Source organism: Panthera leo, chromosome B3, assembly GCF_018350215.1.
Source record: "Panthera leo isolate Ple1 chromosome B3, P.leo_Ple1_pat1.1, whole genome shotgun sequence".
NCBI lineage: Eukaryota > Metazoa > Chordata > Mammalia > Carnivora > Felidae > Panthera > Panthera leo.
In genome coordinates this window covers 61808961-61826998 of record NC_056684.1, presented here as the reverse complement: position 1 = coordinate 61826998, position 18038 = coordinate 61808961, and the positions used below count along the sequence as shown (strand labels likewise).

The window sequence follows — 18038 nt, the reverse complement described above, 5'->3', positions numbered from 1 at the left end:
AGAGAGAGAGAGACAGACAGACAGACAGACAGACAGACCATGAGTGGGTAAGGGGCAGAGAGAGAGGGAGACACAGAATCTGAAGCAGGCTCCAGGCTCTGAGCCGTCAGCACAGAGCCCAATGCGGGGCTTGAACTCACAAACTGCGAGATCACAACCTGAGCCAAAGTCGGACGTTTAAAAAACTGAGCCACACAGGCGCCCGATACCAACATCCTTAGCAACACAATTTAAGAACTTTCGTGATGTCACATCACAGTCTGAACCCATCAATAGCCCAGGCCAAAATCTCAGAACTGGGAATACCAAAACAAACTTTATCATGAAAAAAGTAATATAAAGGCATCAGCCCAGCAGTAAGAGGCTCTGGTCATTTTAAGATATGTCCACAAATTCTTTGGTATCTTTCTCTTCAAAAGGTAAAACCTACTTTGCTCTCCTTGCAGAACTCCCAAAACTAGGTCATAAAAGGCAGTGTGGCTCCTTCTTGCACTCTCTCTCTCTGAAATCACTTATCTGGGATGTGGATACTCAAGCAGCCCCATGTAAAAGTCGACACAGAAAGGAACTGAGGCCTTGAGCCAACAGCCAACACCAACTTGCTAGGCATGTAAGTGAGCTACCTTGGAAGTAGCTCCTATGGCTATAGTCAATCTTTCAAATAACTGTAACCTTAGCTGACATCTTGACTTCAACTTTCTAAGATTTTCTGAGCCAGAACCACCAACCCAAGTTGCTCCCAAACTCCTGATCAAAAACAACTGCAGGGTGAAAATAACTGATGTACAATCAATGTATCCACTGATAAAATCAATGGATGATCAAACAAGTTACCAATCCTACTACATTTCTCAACCTCCAAGGAAATGTTATAACTCTTCACAAAATTCTATTTTAAGTAATGAAGTTAAGATCATACTTAATTTCAGGCTGGAGGACATTCCCTTAGATGAGAATACACACCAAGTTCCAAAGGAAAAACTAACACAAACACAACACACCAATACTAAATACTAAATACACATAAATACTACTATTTTATGAAAAATAAAAGGATAGAACTGCTGCTTAACAACACTTTCTTTTTTCATGTTAAGCTTAGTTTCAGAGTAAAATATTCTTTGTGGTAGAGAGTACCTTCCTATTAACTACAGAGCTCCTAACAGTATTCACTGGAGTTTTCTGCCATATAAAAAGGATACTTAACTACTTTGCATCCCCATCAATTGTCTCTCTTGCATGTTCAATCTCCCTCTTTGCTGCCTTTTTCTATTTTAGTCTTCAAATCTGAGTCTCCTCTCTCCTACAATGCAAATCTGCCTTAAACCCAAGTGTCCTTCCTGAAATACCTTCCTATTCATTCTTTTTGACTGTCACACTTCATTACCTACTTTCCACAATTCCTAACCAGCATCTTTCTCCCTGTAAATCCCTACGGGCTTCTGCGTTCTATCTGCACTCATAACAACAAAGACTTACTAGTCTTACTCCTGTGTGTTTGCTTTACATTTAATATAGAATTTATCATTCTCTCTGGATCTTCTCTTGAACTCTGGGTTTTGGAAATGATTCCTTCACTGACAATGCTCCTCCATATTGAAATAAATCAGAATCCCTTGACCCCTGCTTCATAATCTTTTAGTTACAACCATTTCTGTTGAGTCCTTAGTACTTGATACTCACAACTTTTGTTCAACATTCTCCTTAACATGGACTTCTGTGTCCAATATTTCTTGACACCACACTCTGAGATTAATTTTCATCAAATACCAATGACAGAGATCCCTCACTGGTGTGCTTAGTGATTTGAGTGATTAAGTGGCCTTCATGAAACTGACTATCAGAGTACTCCCTCCCATCGCTTGATAGCAGCCACCAAAAGTTAATTTCCCCTAGGCTATAACTGTAGCATCAAGAAAGTAAGCCAAGAAAAGGCTGAGTCTCCTAGGTTAATATCTAAACCCAATAGACTGGCATTCAAAGATTCCTACAATTTACCTTTCTGGCCCTTTCTCTCACTACTATCTATTATTTTAGTTCCAGTCTTTAACTTGTAATATTCTTCCTCCCACCCAGATCCCTATCACTCAAAATCCAATTAAAACAATACAATTTCTATAAAGACTTTTTGTCCATTTCAATCTAAGGTGATTTCCCATTCTAAACTTTACCACTAATCATCTACCATCAATCTGGCAGTTAATTGTCTTCTTTCCACTCTTAAAGTGAATCATTTGTTTTGTTTTGTTTTTAATTTTTTTTAATGTTTATTTATTTTTGAGACAGAGAGAGACAGAGCATGAATGGGGGAGGAGCAGAGAGAGAGGGAGACACAGAATCGGAAGCAGGCTCCAGGCTCTGAGCCATCAGCCCAGAGCCTGACGCGGGGCTCGAACTCACAAACCACGAGATCGTGACCTGAGCTGAAGTCGGACGCTCAACCGACTGAGCCACCCAGGCGCCCCTCATTTGTGTTTTTAAAGTCCTTAAGTTTGTGTGTGTTTTTACTACATGCCTGAATAATTTTTCAAACCCGAAAACAGGTTTTAACCTGTTAACACACCTTGCTCACAGCAGATATTGCAAACAGGATGGTAAACAACACTGATTACATGCGATCTCTGCGGGTGGAGACTAACACTGAGAGGAGGCTACTCTGAAGGTAGCCTGAATCAGCAGAAAAAAAGGAGCATTAACCATTAAGCCAAGATCACATTCTACCACTAGAGATTCATTCAATCAGTAAGTTCTTCTGACACAAATCAATGCACACTTTTCACTCAATCCAATTGGCTCGTGGTATCCTACAATTAAAAATAGCATGAAGAAGGGCGCCTGGGTGGCTCAGTCGGTTAAGCGTCCGACTTCAGTTCAGGTCACGATCTCGCGGCCCTTGAGTTCGAGCCCCGCATCGGGCTCTGGGCTGATGGCTCAGAGCCTGGAGCCTGCTTCCGATTCTGTGTCTCCCCCTCTCTCTGCCCCTCCCCCGTTCATGCTCTGTCTCTCTCTGTCTCAAAAATAAATAAACGTTAAAAAAAAAATTAAAAAAAAAATAGCATGAAGAGAAAGAGAGAAGGGTTTGTGAAGAAAAGGGAGTATTTCCTCAAGGAAATACTGGGTCTTCCCCTCCATCACCATTCCTTACTCAATTAGGCTTCTTTTACTGTACAAATAGTCTCCAAAAAAACTTCAAATGTAAAATTCACAATGTAAATAACAGTAACATGTTAGTACATGTATAACATTTTAAATAAAATAATATATAGGTATTGGCAAAATGCGTTGTCTGTTTAATTAACAGGGGGACATAATCAAAAATCATTTGGAGAACAGTGGCCTGTGTTATCTACAATGCTAAAGAGTTTAAAATAAGATTTATGAGCTGATTCTAGGGGCACCTGGGTGGCTCAGTCGGTTGAGCAACCGACTTGATTTCAGCTCAGGCTGTGATCTTGTGGTCACGACGGCCCTGAGCTGACAGCACAAAGCCTGCTTGGAATTCTCTCTGTCCCTCTCACTCTGCCCCTCCACCGCTCATGTTCTCTCTCTCTCTCTCTCTCTCTCAAAATAAACATTAAACAAAAAAATAAGGTTTATGAGCTAATTCTAAAATTTACATAACAATGTAAACAAATAATAATAAAAAGATAACATTTACATAAAAATGCAAAGAGCCAAGATCAGCCAAAGCCAATACTGAAGAAAAACGAAGCTAGAGGATCTGTGCTACCAGTTCTTAAGACTTATTATGAAGCTATAGGTTAAGAAAGAGCAGTACTGGTTTGGGGCACCTGGGTGGTTCAGTCCGTTAAGCGTCTGACTCTTGATTTTGGCTCAGGTCATGATCTCATGGTTTTGTGAGTTCAAGTCCTGCATCAGACTCTGTGCTGACAGCACAGAGCCTGCTTGGGATTCTTTCTCTCTCTTTCTCTTTCTGCCCCTCCCCTGCTCAAGCTGTCTCTGTTTCTCTCAAAAGTAAATAAATTAAAAAAAAAAGAGTGGTACTGGTTCAAGGATAGACAAATGGACTAATGGAACAATGACCCATATAGATACAGCCACTGATTTGGCAAAAACGATGCTGAGTGCAGTAAGGATGGTCTTTTCAAAAAATAGAGTTGGGTCAAATGAATATGGATATCTATATGTAAAAAAAAAAAAAAAAAAAGATAACCTTTACCAGACTAAAAAACTACCAAAATTCCTTGTAGATTTGAATGTGAAAGGTACATCAAAAAAACTTTTGAAGAAAAACATACAGGATTATCTTCATGACCTTTGTATAGGCAAAGATTTCTTCAACACGACACAAAAATGCTAACTATTTAACAAAAGACACTGTTGAGTTTGCAAAAGTTAGCTGCAGGGGAGAAGAAATCTGCAATACGTAAAGAACTACAAGTCACTAAGAAAATACAGATACCCTAATAGAAAAATAAGCAAGGTCTTGAATAAGAATTTCATAAATGAGGTTATCCAAATGGCCAATAAGCAGTAGAAAAAATATTCAACATCATTATTCATAAGAAAAATGTAATTTAAAGCCACAATGAGATACCACCACAAAGAAGGGCTAAAATGAACAAACAATAACTAATACATTTTGGCAAGGATGTGGAGCAACTAGAAACTCTCATTTAATGTTAATGAGAATGAAAACATTGGTGCAATTGTTTTAGAAAATTGTTCGACATTATCTATTAAAGATGACCATATGCGGGGCCCCTGGGTGGCTCAGTCGGTTAAGCGTCCGACTTCGGCTCAGGTCATGATCTCGTGGACGGGTCCGTGAGTTCGAGCCCCGCGTCGGGCTCTGTGCTGACAGCTCAGAGCCTGGAGCCTATTTCGGATTCTGTGTCTCCCTCTCTCTGACCCTCCCCCGTTCATGCTCTGTCTCTCTCTGTCTCAAAAATAAAGAAACGTTAAAAAAAAATTTTTTTTTTTAAATAAAAAAAGAAAAAAGATGGCCATATGCATACTCCATGATTTAGCAATTGGACTACTAGATATATATCCCACAAAACACATATGAATTTTCACTAAAAGTTGCATACAGTAATATTCACAAAAGGAGTTATAACAACCAAATATTTCCCTACAGTGACTCTTGTGGGGAGGTCAAGGCAGTGGAGAGGAAGAGTGAATGGAAGGAAGTAGGCACAAGGGACTTCTGGAGTAGAGTTCCAATAGTATTTTGTGAAGTAATCCAGCTGTATGTACACTTAAGATTTATGCGCTTCCCCATATGCATGTTAATATCTCTAGAAGGACAGCCAAGGCAACAAAAAAGAAGACATAAAAAGTTTAATATACATACAACACCTATTACTTCTGTCTCTCTAATCCATTTGGCTTGTTATCTACTAAAGCAAAGCAAATGCTCTTTTCAGAATCAAGTTAGCTTTTCTTAGAATCGTTGAGTTCAAGAGTCATTAATTTTGTTAGAAAAAAAATTTAACTTCCCTAATAACTTTGTTAGGGTACTGTGTGTCACTCCCAAATTTTCTTCCTCCCACTCAGAGTTTTAAAGATGGACTCCATATTTATGTCAGTCTTTTTCTAATCTTTCAAAACTTTTCTTGCCCTTCCTAAGTTTGTAATTCACCATCTGAATTATAGCAAATACCTCTCACGTTATACTATTAGGACATTTACTGAAAATAGTAAACACAGCTATAAGTCGATTTTATGTGAAAATAAAAAATTCTGAGATTCCATAGTAAGATCCCTATTTAAATAAAGTCATCTTCCACAAGATTTGTAAATTATATCCATCGTGCCAGACGTATTTTTTTAAACCTCAAGAACAGCAAACAAGTCATATCATGAATGAAAGGCACAAAGCACACATGATGTATTTATCCCACACAAAAGAGCCCAAGACCTTGTATTTAAAAATCAATTGATAAATTCAAACATCAGCACAATAGACAATCATTACATTTAAACCTCAATGCTGTTATCCAATATTTGATGAGCTATCTTTTGAAAAGAGACTCATTTTTGTCAATCTTTTTTTTTTTTTTTTTTAATGGAAAACTGCCAGGATCAGAGTAGACTATGCAATTTCAAAGTATTTTTTTTTCCCTAAAGTTTATTTATTTTGAGAGAGAGATAGCATGTGCATGAGCGAGGGAGAGGCAGAGACCGGGGGGGGGGGGGGGGGGGGGGGGGGGGGGGGGGAGGGGAGGGGGATCCTAAGCAGGTGCCATGGTGTCATTGCAGAGCCAAACGCAGGACTCAATCCCATGAACCGTGACACCATGACCTGAGCTAAAAATCAAGAGTCAGACGCTTAACTAAGCCATCCATGCGCCCCTCAAAGTGTATGTAGGTGTGTGTATGTATGCTAAAATATTATGCATCTTAAGTTTTAACTTTTATATTCTTAACTTATGAATTTTGGACATCTGTTCTAAAGGATTAGGCATCCAGGGTCCCTGGGAGGCTCAGTAGGTTGAGCATCTGACTTCAGCTGGGGTCATGATCTCAAAAATCATGAGTCTGATCTCCGTGGTGCACTCTGCGCTGACAGCTCAGAGCCTGGAGCCTGCTTCAGATTCTGTGTCTCCCTTTCTCTCTGCCCCTCCCCAACTCACACTCTCTCTCTTTCGGTCTCCCTCTCCCCCTCCCCCCCCCCCTCAAAAATAAACACAAAATTGGGGCGCCTGGGTGGCTCGGTCGGTTAAGCGTCCGACTTCGGCTCAGGTCATGATCTCACGGTCCGTGAGTTCGAGCCCCGTGTCGGGCTCTGTGCTGACAGCTCAGAGCCTGGAGCCTGCTTCAGATTCTGTGTCTCCCTCTCTCTCTGCCCCTCCCCTGTTCATGCTCTGTCTCAAAAATAAATAAACGTTAAAAAAAAAAATTAAAAAAAAAAATTAAATAAAAATAAAAGATTAGGCGTCCTAAATTTCCTTCTCTACTCTGCTTTGCAAAACAGACAAAACCAATGTTCTCTAGATAAATCCTTCTTGAATAAAAAAAAAATTTGTTCACAGAAGCCAGTGTGAGAAACAGGAAAGTAGTAGTAATAGACACATTCTAACAAAGTCATTCTTGGGGGATAGTTCCCATAATGAACTACTTTGTTCAAGTTTGAATCAGCTGGGTTCCTTCAAAATTACTTATCTTTGGGGCGCCTAGGTGGCTCAGTCAGTTAAGCATCTGACCATTGATTTCAGCTCAGGTCATGATCTCATGGTTCGTGGGATCGAGCCCCACAATGGGCTCTGTGCTAACAGTGTGGAGCCTGCCTGGGATCCTGTCTCCCTCTCTCTCTCTCAAAAATAAACATTAAAAAATTTTTAATTTTAAAAGCTTAAAAAAAATTACTTATCTTTATTTATATAATCTTTGAATACCAGGGATATAACAGGTACGTACCAGAATATACCAAGAGATGGACCTTGACTGCTAACTAAAGGTCAGGGTAACTACACAGTGAAATGTGCATACTGCTTTCTGAGCAACATCTGGTCTTCTCTTCCATATTCAGAAAGTGAGACTCTTCATAAGCTCCAAATGTTAGTTTCTTTCTTTTCTTACTATTAAAAAGAACGATCCAGAATCTTCTACATGGTGACTCTCTTTACTTAGTCCTCTGGCTATTCTAATATTATGGAGCCGTGTAATGCTGTAGTTTTCAAACTGTGAGCAGTGAGAGTCATGATGTCATTTTTTTAGTAGGTTTAACTAACGTTAAAAAAAAAAAAACGAGAAAAAAATCAGTACATTGTACATGAAGGCTAAGTATTGTTTTGTGAATACCCTTACAAAGAGTTATGTATGTGTATGTAATATTTTGTATATCTATATGCTTATCAGGTGGTGATATAAAATATTAAGAAAAAATACTGAGTTGTGGTCACACTTCAAAGGCCACAGATACAATGAGCTTTATTATATTTTTATTAATTGTTACATATGGAGTCTCAACAAAATAATTCTTAATTCAGAAGTTATGTTAACCTTTAAGGCTAGATACCACGTAAAGATAATTCTGCTTAGTTGAAAGCAGCAATTTCTTAGAATAGATCAACAAACTCTGGCAAAACACACTGCCTGGTTGATATATCAATATATACGTGTTGGAGATAAGGATGATGAGACCGAAAGCAGAACGGTGTTTCTACACATAAAGAATTAGCTTTCAGCTACCTGCAACCTACTGGGGTTCAGCAAGTTAGTATACATAGTAAGCCACTATGGCAGCAAATATCCATTTACAACATGAAATTAAAGAGGAAATGAAAGCAAATCTAACTTCAATTAGATAAACTTACAGATTTCACTACCAATTTCCCATAAGGCATACTGCCCACATCTGAATTTCTCAGAATATACATTTTGTTTTTATTTATTTTGAGAGAGAAAGCACGTGTGCAGGCTCCACACTTTTAGCACAGAGCCTGACACAGAGCTTGAACTCACAAACCGTGAGATCATGACCTGAACAAAAATCAAGAGTTCAATGCTTAACTGACCTAGGTGCCCCTCAGGAAATTAATTGATACAAGGACCTCACTGAACACATCCACTGAACACACTACGGTGTGTTTGAATACACATATGGGAAGGCATATGTGAGTGTTAAGTAAGATGCAAGTATCTATGTAAGAATACATAATAAACTCTTAAGAAAATGGTGCTTTCTGTACCAAAAATAAAACTAGCAACTATTTATAACTAGAGTAATAAAAAACTACCAAACGTAGGTGAAATCAGTCAATAGGAAGTTAAGCAACTCTTTATCAGACAGTATCTCACTAATAGAAGTCACCCTGCCACCACTGACTACATTATTCCAATAGGACCGGAATCTAATTCTACTGTCTGTTTTACATTACCAGTCTTATCTCCAGAGTCCAAAAAAGCACATGGAGCAATACTTGAGAAACCAATTGGGGAAACAGAGATCATATGGGTTCTTCAGTGTACAGGGGGCAAATACCACATTCAACCAAAGAATATCGGGCATTCAATAGCAATTAACTATAAGACTAATGACCCATTAAATTTTCTAGAGGACACAAGGATAATGCCCTGCCTTCTAAACTTTTAATTCTGTTGAAGGACTGTAACATATAAATATATAAATCTCTTCTCAAAATTCTCCAGTGTTACCCATTTCATTCAAAATAAAATCCAAATCCTTGCAGTAACTGATGGTGTCCCTTATGATATGGACCTACATGTATACCCTTATGTTCTGTCACTTTCTCCCTTACCTATTCTACAATGGCCAAAACAATTATATGAAAAGGTATTCAACATCATTATTTTTCATGGAAATGGAACTTAAAATCACAACAAGGTCACACTGCAAATTGAACAAAATGGACTGACAATATCAGGTACAGACAAGGATGATGAACAGCAGCACACTTCTCACATTGCTTGTGGCAGTATAAATTCCTAAAACCATTTTGAAAAATTTCTAAAACCATTTTGCTGTTTGGCAGTAGCTACTAAATCTAAACCTACATATACCTGATGATATAGCAATCTCATTCCTGGATATAAACCCCAAAGAAATGAGTGCTTACATTTATCAAAAGACATGTACAAGAATATGCATTGCACTTTTATTTACAATAGCCCCAAAATGGAAGCAACCTAAATATCCACCAACAGTAGTACAGGTTAATAAATTGTGGTCTATTCAGACAATAGAATGCTTCATGGTACTAAAAAGAAATGCTATAATGCAACATGGATGAATCACACAATATTAAGGAAAGCAGCTAGACATAAAAGTGCATATACTGGGTAATTCCATTTACATTAAGGTCAAGAACACAGGTAAAAATAACCTATGATGAAAGAATAGTTGGTTTGTTCTGAACCAGAGGTATCAAATGGGAAGATGTCTGAGGCAGACTTCTGGGTGCTGGAAATGTTCTATACCTTAATCTAGGTATAATCTAGCAGTTACACAACTGTATACACATGAATAAATTTAAAGAGTTGTATATTTAATATCTGTGCGCTTTATAATAAAATTATACACAAAATACACATTAAATATACACATACGCATAGACATATGATACATACACACACACACACACACACACACACACACACACACCATCAATATATTAAATTATAACTCAGTACACTGCTTCCTCTGGAAATGTTGCGTTCATCAGGCCCTCACTTACTTTATTATTACTTTTAGTGATGCAAAGGAAAGGGGAGTACTAACATGGATAAGTGATGGTGAAATAATTGCTTACCTTTAACAAAGGGCAGCTGCAAAGGTTGGGAAAGGAGAGTGGAAAATTAACCCCAAGAAGGAAATCTTTGTTTCTCAGATATCTCTGCTGGCTTTCCCCTTCTGGCTCTCTCCAGGAGCGCAGCTGATGGAGCCTGTAGGAGGCTTTCAGAGACAGGAAAAGAGCTAACCATCTGAAACAAACCACAGCAGACATGCTTATTCAGTGCTCCATGGAGGTTTGAGGGTAGTTCATAGCAGCGAGGAACCTTGTCTTTCATTCACATGTCTCTTTTGTAAATCTTGAACATTTACAAACAGTTCTTTCCTTCTTTCAGATAAAGCTGTTTCGTACTTTTCTTCCATAAATTCTATCTTTGGCATGACTTGGTTTGCTACTATGAAAACTAAAATCCTCCGTAAAGCTCCTCGTTTAAAGAATATTTAACTTTCCCTGTTTCCGATTCTGTGTCTCCCTCTCTCTCTGCCCCTCCCCCGTTCATGCTCTGTCTCTCTCTGTCCCAAAAATAAATAAAAAACGTTGAAAAAAAAAAATTAAAAAAAAAGGGGGCGCCTGGGTGGCGCAGTCGGTTAAGCGTCCGACTTCAGCCAGGTCACGATCTCGCGGTCCGTGAGTTCAAGCCCCGTGTCAGGCTCTGGGCTGATGGCTCGGAGCCTGGAGCCTGTTTCCGATTCTGTGTCTCCCTCTCTCTCTGCCCCTCCCCCGTTCATGCTGTCTCTCTCTGTCCCAAAAATAAATAAAAAACGTTGAAAAAAAAAAAAAATTAAAGAATATTTAACTTTATCACAAAAATTCTATTATAAAAACATCCTCATATCAGGGAAATAGCCTTTTCTAACAAGGTCACTATTTATTATGTAAATACAAAATAATAACATTAAGTGAAAGCCATTATCCCAGAGGAAAAAAACATAGAACTAAATTCCCAGAAGACTTAAGGTAGGCTATGCTGCAATCACTACTAACTAAAGGACTCAATGGCCATTATTTGCCCTGTGGAAGCAAATACAACATACTAAACTAACTAGAAATTAAGACGACTTAAAGACCTTCTGGTAGCATTTGGGGGAGGGGGAAGCCTAAATAATTTTTATTTAAGGTATATTATGAAGTATCATGCAATTATTAAATGACCAAAGAAAATCAGAACTCCCTTATAACAATTTTTACCCTTAACAAGAAAAAAAAAGGCTCGTTAAGATGATATAATATTAAGTGTTTAATTTCACAGTCCAACCTCTCTCCCTATTTATCCCCAACTGCTCTGTCATCAAATTAAGCAAACTTCTCACCTGGCCAAAAGTCCCTGAAGCATAAGGTTTGCCATTTCTGCTGGCGATACATCAATAAAGCGAAGGAAGGAGAAACAGCTTTCTTCATTAACACCTGGAATATCAAAGGACAAAGTTAAACCCAACAGCGAGCAAGTCAACTAAAGCCTACTGAACTGCTGAGTTTTTATTTAAGAACGAAAAGATATCCAAAGGTTTTGTCTCAGCCACTACGATGTAAGTCACAGCATCATATTTTTGTATTACAATCACAAGTGGGAGAGGCAGACCTATGAGATATGGCATACAATGGGGCAGAATGGAGCTGGCTCACTGGCTACCTTTGGGCTTTTTGGTAGCTTGTCTAATTGCTTTTCTCTTTTTATCATGGCAGGAGAAAGATAAGTACAGAGCTGAAGATTCTGAACCTTTGCCTTAATACTCTAGATAATGCTCAAAGCTGAGCTGCTCCTTTCCCTTAGACTAAGCAGGAAGGAACTAAGTCACATTAATGATAGTCCTGCATTGTCTCTGTCAAGTTTCAAGGGTTTAAGAAACTCTTTAAGAGGCAGGTAAAAAATAAAGGTGGCAGGTCAATGTAGTAATTTTTTATTGCTTCCTGTTGTAGCCACAAATCATAGCATCTACAGATGAAGACAACTAATTTACTTAAAGTTTATCAAGACTTCATAAATACAGACCCAGCAAGCAGGCAAAACCATTACTAGATGCAAATCAGTCACTCAGCAAAACAAAGAGCATTCTGGCAAATCCCTGGTATATTTTCCGGCCCAAATATCAAAATACCCACCTTTTCTGTGAAAGAGAGACTGTTGGATATAGTCTGGTGCAAATGGAGAAAGAAGAACCCTTAACCACCTGTGAAGTAAAATAAAATGAATCCAAACTCAATATAAATACTGGGAAGTTAACTAGAGGTTCAAAACTAAAGAGAATCTTTTAGATTTGAAACTGCTTCTACTTTTAAGAGGCTTGTTGCCATATTACCAGACAGAAATCATGGCATAAATGTCAGAAAGTACTAAGTAATTAATATTCATATAAAAAGATAATACAAGTTCAAAGTCGTCTCATTTTATTTCAGGGAATCACAATTCAAAGCTGTAAGTTACCACATACTACACAAAACAGTGCTACAGCTCTGGTATGTTTCCCGTTTCTCCCCACCTATCTAGTTGAATAAAAAGCCTGGAGTTAACACAAAGAATTCTAAACCCAAGATGGGGTGCCTGGGTGATTCAGTCAGTTAAGCGTCCAACTTCGCCTCAGGTCATGACCTTGTGGTTTGGGAGTTTGTGAATTCGAGCCCTGCATTGGAATAGCTGCTGTCAGCGCAGAGCCCATTTCAGATCCTCTGTCTCCCTCCCTTCTGACCCTCCTCACTCACACTCTCTCAAAAATAAACAAACATTAAAAAAAAATTAAACCCAAGAAATGTGCCTCAACTTCAGTTTCATTAGACTAAATACTGTTGATAATTATTTTGATAATGCTGCTTATATTGTTCTTCTACAGAATGAACTTTCTAAAACCATGCTTCTTAAATGTGGGTATGCTTAAGCATCCATTGGGGGGAGCTTGTTAGAAAATCCAGAAGCTAAGGCTACTCTCACTCACAGGTGTGGAACTGACCCATGCAAGTATTTTCTGAATAGAACTGGCATATTATATTAACAACCACTTCACCTTTACCAAATTTGTCATTGTTGATTCTGGGAGGAAGGTAAATTAGATTAATCTGAAATCCAATCAGTTCTCCCACACCAAGTGTAAAATAAAACACACAAAATAATCTCAGTACTGAGGCAGAGAACTTTGGTGACCTCTCTTGGTTCAAGTACATATTCACACACACACACACACACACACACGTTCCACATTCAGAAAGGCATCTGGAAGCATCTAGAGATGTTAGGTCAACCAGTTAAACCCTTGATATTGTACAGATTACTATCATAGTATCCATCAATAAATAGCTGTCCACCCTTTGCTTAAATACCTCATTGTTGGGGAACTCAAACGCTCTCCAGTAAAACCCCAAAAGCACTAAGCCACAAAACCCCAACTTACAAAAACACCCTTAAGCACCCTTAATATTAGTATTTTTGCTCACCTGTCTCGTGAATGGTTGAAAACCCTGATCTGTCCATGACGGTAGATAAACTTTGAAATCTGGTATGGCTTTAGGGAAATATGAAATGGAGACCAAGTTTCTTGTCGTTCAAATAACTCTGGGTGATTACACACCTAAGAGGAAGGGAAGTGATAAGACACCACTGTCATGAACACACATCACTCTAGGAATCATGGGGAATCCCAAAGCCTGAATGTTTACCTTTATGAATATATGCTTTCTCATTTCATCTCTTTTTAACAGGCTTTGTTTATTTGGCATCAAAGTTAGAGCCTTTTTCTTGAAATGAGTTAATGAAGACAACTCCAAGGCAGCTGACCTAAAATCTTACCTTCCTAAACTGCATGACCAGATTCATGAGGCTGCTGGTGGTGGTCTGTGCTTGCTGGGTAGAGCCCATAGAAGACTGCAATAAGTCTTCAATGGAAATTTTGTTCTTGAGTGCCTGATATAGCAGCTTTTGTCGGCTGGTTAGTTGGCAATACATTAGAATCTCAATCTGAAAATCAATAAGGACATATATATATTGAAAAACTGTAAGAAAATTCAGTATCAGCATAAAGTTGAAAACACATACAAGCCAGATTATGGCTGAAAAGATAATATACATACCTCTATAAACTCAGTATCTATGAGCCTGTCATGTGGCTAATTATCCAGAAAAATATTCTTTCTTTGACGCTTTTCCCTGTCACTCACTCTACATGTTGTCCCTGGGCAATCTCTTCCATTTCCAAATAGCACCAACTCTGACCACTGCAGTGACTTGCAAAAACATATTTCCAAACATCCCCAGCCCCATATTTTCTTTTTTTTTTTTTAATTTTCTTTAATGTTTATTTTTGAGACAGAGACAGACAGAGCATGAACGGGGGAGGGTCAGAGAGAGAGGGAGACACAGAATCTGAAACAGGCTCCAGGTTCTGAGCGGTCAGCACAGAGCCTGACGCGGGGCTTGAACTCACAAACCGCGAGGTCATGACCTGAGCCGAAGTCGGACACTTAACCGACTGAGCCACCCAGGCGCCCCTTCAGCCCCACATTTTCAACTACCTACTATAATAGTACCACTCAGAGGGGGCAGGAAAAAAAATCTTTACCATAATTTATTAAACTGATTAGCAGCATTATCATTCACTTAGCTGCCCAAAAAGAAACTTTAATCAGCTCTGATTTTTCTCTCTCTCATGCTCATGTTCTGTCATTTCCAAAGTCCCTCAACTCCAACAGGAAATTAACCTCAAATCCCCCAATCTGACCATTCCCAATGTCTTACTGCATTATCTCATCATATCTAATCTTCCTGCCTACAGTCTTTACTGGTTCTAAGAAACTTTCCATACGAATCTTGTAAGGTAATTCCAACTGCTGGATATCCTTCAATGTACATTACTGCCTATATGAAAATATTAAAAATTCTCCAGTGGCCACTAGGCAGAGAAGGTCTCCCATACTCTTAACCCTCCTGTCCCAGTCTCATCACCATGTCTTCCTATGTACCTTAGCAACACTGCTCTGAATAATGTCTGCTAAACATGCTGCATATTTGAATGTTGTTCTACCTCTGTTCACATTGCTCCTGTGGCCTAGCACCCTCCTTCTCACCATATTTTCCTAGTAAATGACAATTCATTATTTCAGACCTAGCTCACATGTCATCTGTATTCTGATGCCTTCTCTAACTTTCCCTAACAGAACTACTCCCTTATCTGTGTTCCCATTATACTTCACATAGACAATCATTGTTCCTCTTAAGACATAATATTACTTAGTTATGTATTCATCTCCCCTGGAAATCTGAATGGAACCTGGAGACTACATCTTTATGTACCAGTGGCTAGCAGGCACTAAGAGTTTAATAAAAGAATATAATATCTAAAAACAGATTAGAAACAATACTGATATTTAAGAAATTTTGAGAAAAACACTATTCACAGTGGTTAAGAACCATACTACATCTTCTGATCACCTCCCCACTCACCACCAAATAACAGAAACTATGACACTGCTATAAGTTTTTTAGGCCTTTTCTGATACATAAAAGGATTCACTGTTTTAAAAAGTATTTTCCTTCCATAAGGTATACCTGTGCAACACTGCTATTTAGTTAAAATCAGCCAGTTTCACAAAACAAACATCAAGAATTATTAAAAATAAATAAAACAAAGGTACAGAGATACACTTGTCTTTAAAAGTGTACATCCCCAGGCACCTGGGTGGCTCAGCTGCTTAAGCGTCCGATTCTTGATTTCAGCTCAGGTCATAATCTCACGGTTCGTGAGTTCAAGCCACACACTGGGCTCTGCACTAACGGTGAAAAGCCTGCTTAGGATTCTCTTTCTCTCCCTTGCTTGCACTCTCGCAAAATAAGTAAATAAACTTAAAATAATAATAATAATAAAGGTGTACACCCCCCACAAAATCTTCCAAAGAGCATTACTAATTTCAAAATAATCCAAACTTCTGGCAATGACAGAGAATCACCTGATGTTATCAAGAACCTTGGAAGATGCCTTGTAGATAAAGAGTAGAATTATGAGAATAGGTGGAATCTATAAAAGATGGGGAAAAACTCTGATGGACTGGAAACTGGGAGAAGAAAACAAAGGAGAATATGGGAAGAATTCACAGGAGATTAAACACACACACACACACACACACACACACACACACACACCAGAAGTCTGGTAAGGATTCAAAAAAAGATATAAACCAAAATAAGGGTTTTTTTAATTTAATATTTAATTTTTTAAGTAATCTCTACACCCAACGTGGGGCTCAAACTCACAACCGCAAGATCAAGAGTCGCATGCTCCACTGACTAAACCGTAAGCCAGCCAGGTGCCCCAGTAAATCAAAACTGTTAGCTTAGTATGAGAAAAAATGTTACAACCTGAAGCACATGAAACTTCTAAATCTCTCAGGTTGCAGAAATACAGGAGACCACAGAACATGTTAGACAACAACACAATGATGCAATTAGCAAAATCCTGTATGTGGAAAATTCTACAGGATAAGTTACTCAGTTAGTTCAATAAAGGAAAAAAGTAGGGAGGGATTAAAAGTTACTTAAGACACCTATCACCCAAATGCTATGCGTGGGCCTTGCTTGGATTCTTATTCCAAAAATCTTTAATTCTTTACCAGAGAAAGTGGGAGGCAGGGAGCAGATGTTGGAGGGAGAAGGAGGGAGAGAAACACATACACAAAGACAAATGGGGATATCTGAGGAATGACTGGATATGTGATACTATAATGGAATAATTATCTTTTTCAGCAAAGGTGATAATATACGGTTATGTTTTTTAAAAAGACTAATTTTTTGGACACACATATGAAAATATTTGAAACGAAATAAAAGAAATGGGGGACTTGTTTCAGAATAATCTAGATAGGTGGGAATGGCAATGAGTTGATCATTGTTGAAGCTGTATGGTGGTTACAGAGGTTCATTATACTATTTTTTCTACTTTTGTAATGCTTCAAATTCACCACGATAAAAGATGAAACAAAAAGAAGAAAAAGTTATTACCTGCTTTGGCTGTGGGACTCATTTTAAGTATTCCTTGATCCATTCAAGTGTAAAGGTTTTCTCTTAATCAAATTAATTACCTTCAACTAAACATTTACCAAGGAATTTTTTTTTTTTGGTCCGGAACTCTAAGGTGGTTGCCTGTCAAAGCTTAAACTAATGAAGTCTTCTTTTCTTACCTTGTCAGACAATTCATTTTCCACATCTTTCTTGATTCTCCTCAGCATAAATGGCTTCAAGATCATGTGTAAGCGAGAGAGCTGATCTGAAATGGCAGGAGGTCACCAGACAAATACATTATATGGATTTAACAGAAACAAAAGAAATACCGCAATCATATCTCACTAAACTGTTCCTACACCTTTTAGCTTAAAGAAACTCTGAAAGGAGACTGAGACTTAATCTTTTCCCTAAGTGGGAAACCTAGGAGTCTGAATTTTCACAGCATCTGCCTATAGTCATTGGGGCAAATGCATTTTTCTACCATTTACTCAGACCAACAAGGAATACTTTATTTTTACTAGAATTCACCTTTAGAGTGTTTTAGGATCATTTCATCAGTAACAGAGTTCTTGTATAGGTCAAATGGAAGCTATCTGGGACTCCTAGTGTTTCCCCAAAATGACTTTTTCAAAGCATGTCAGCAAATTATCAAGTAGTAGTGTAAGAGATTACTTTAGGACTTCTCTATACTTGGTAGATTTCAGTTCATATCTATGTAATAAACACCTCATAACTCTCTTAAAAGGTATTATTCGACAAGGTTAAAAGTATCGATAGATAAGGTTTAAAATGTTAACAGTAGAAACAAATCCTAACATAGAAAATAACAAAAATGACGC

At 38.2% G+C, this 18038-nt stretch overlaps 1 protein-coding gene across 3 annotated transcripts in view; it reads right to left on the bottom strand.

Moving 5' to 3' along the window:
- The window catches only part of INO80 (INO80 complex ATPase subunit), a 135726-nt gene that overhangs the window by 53437 nt on the left and 64251 nt on the right, over nt 1-18038 (bottom strand). For all 3 annotated transcript variants that reach the window (XM_042942375.1, XM_042942374.1, XM_042942376.1), the window contains 6 exons: nt 17376-17461; nt 13996-14163; nt 13644-13777; nt 12321-12388; nt 11531-11624; nt 10239-10410 (listed from right to left, as the gene is read on the bottom strand). In XM_042942375.1, coding sequence (XP_042798309.1) covers nt 10239-10410; nt 11531-11624; nt 12321-12388; nt 13644-13777; nt 13996-14163; nt 17376-17461 — 722 coding nt within the window. The remainder of the gene's footprint in view (nt 1-10238; nt 10411-11530; nt 11625-12320; nt 12389-13643; nt 13778-13995; nt 14164-17375; nt 17462-18038) is intronic.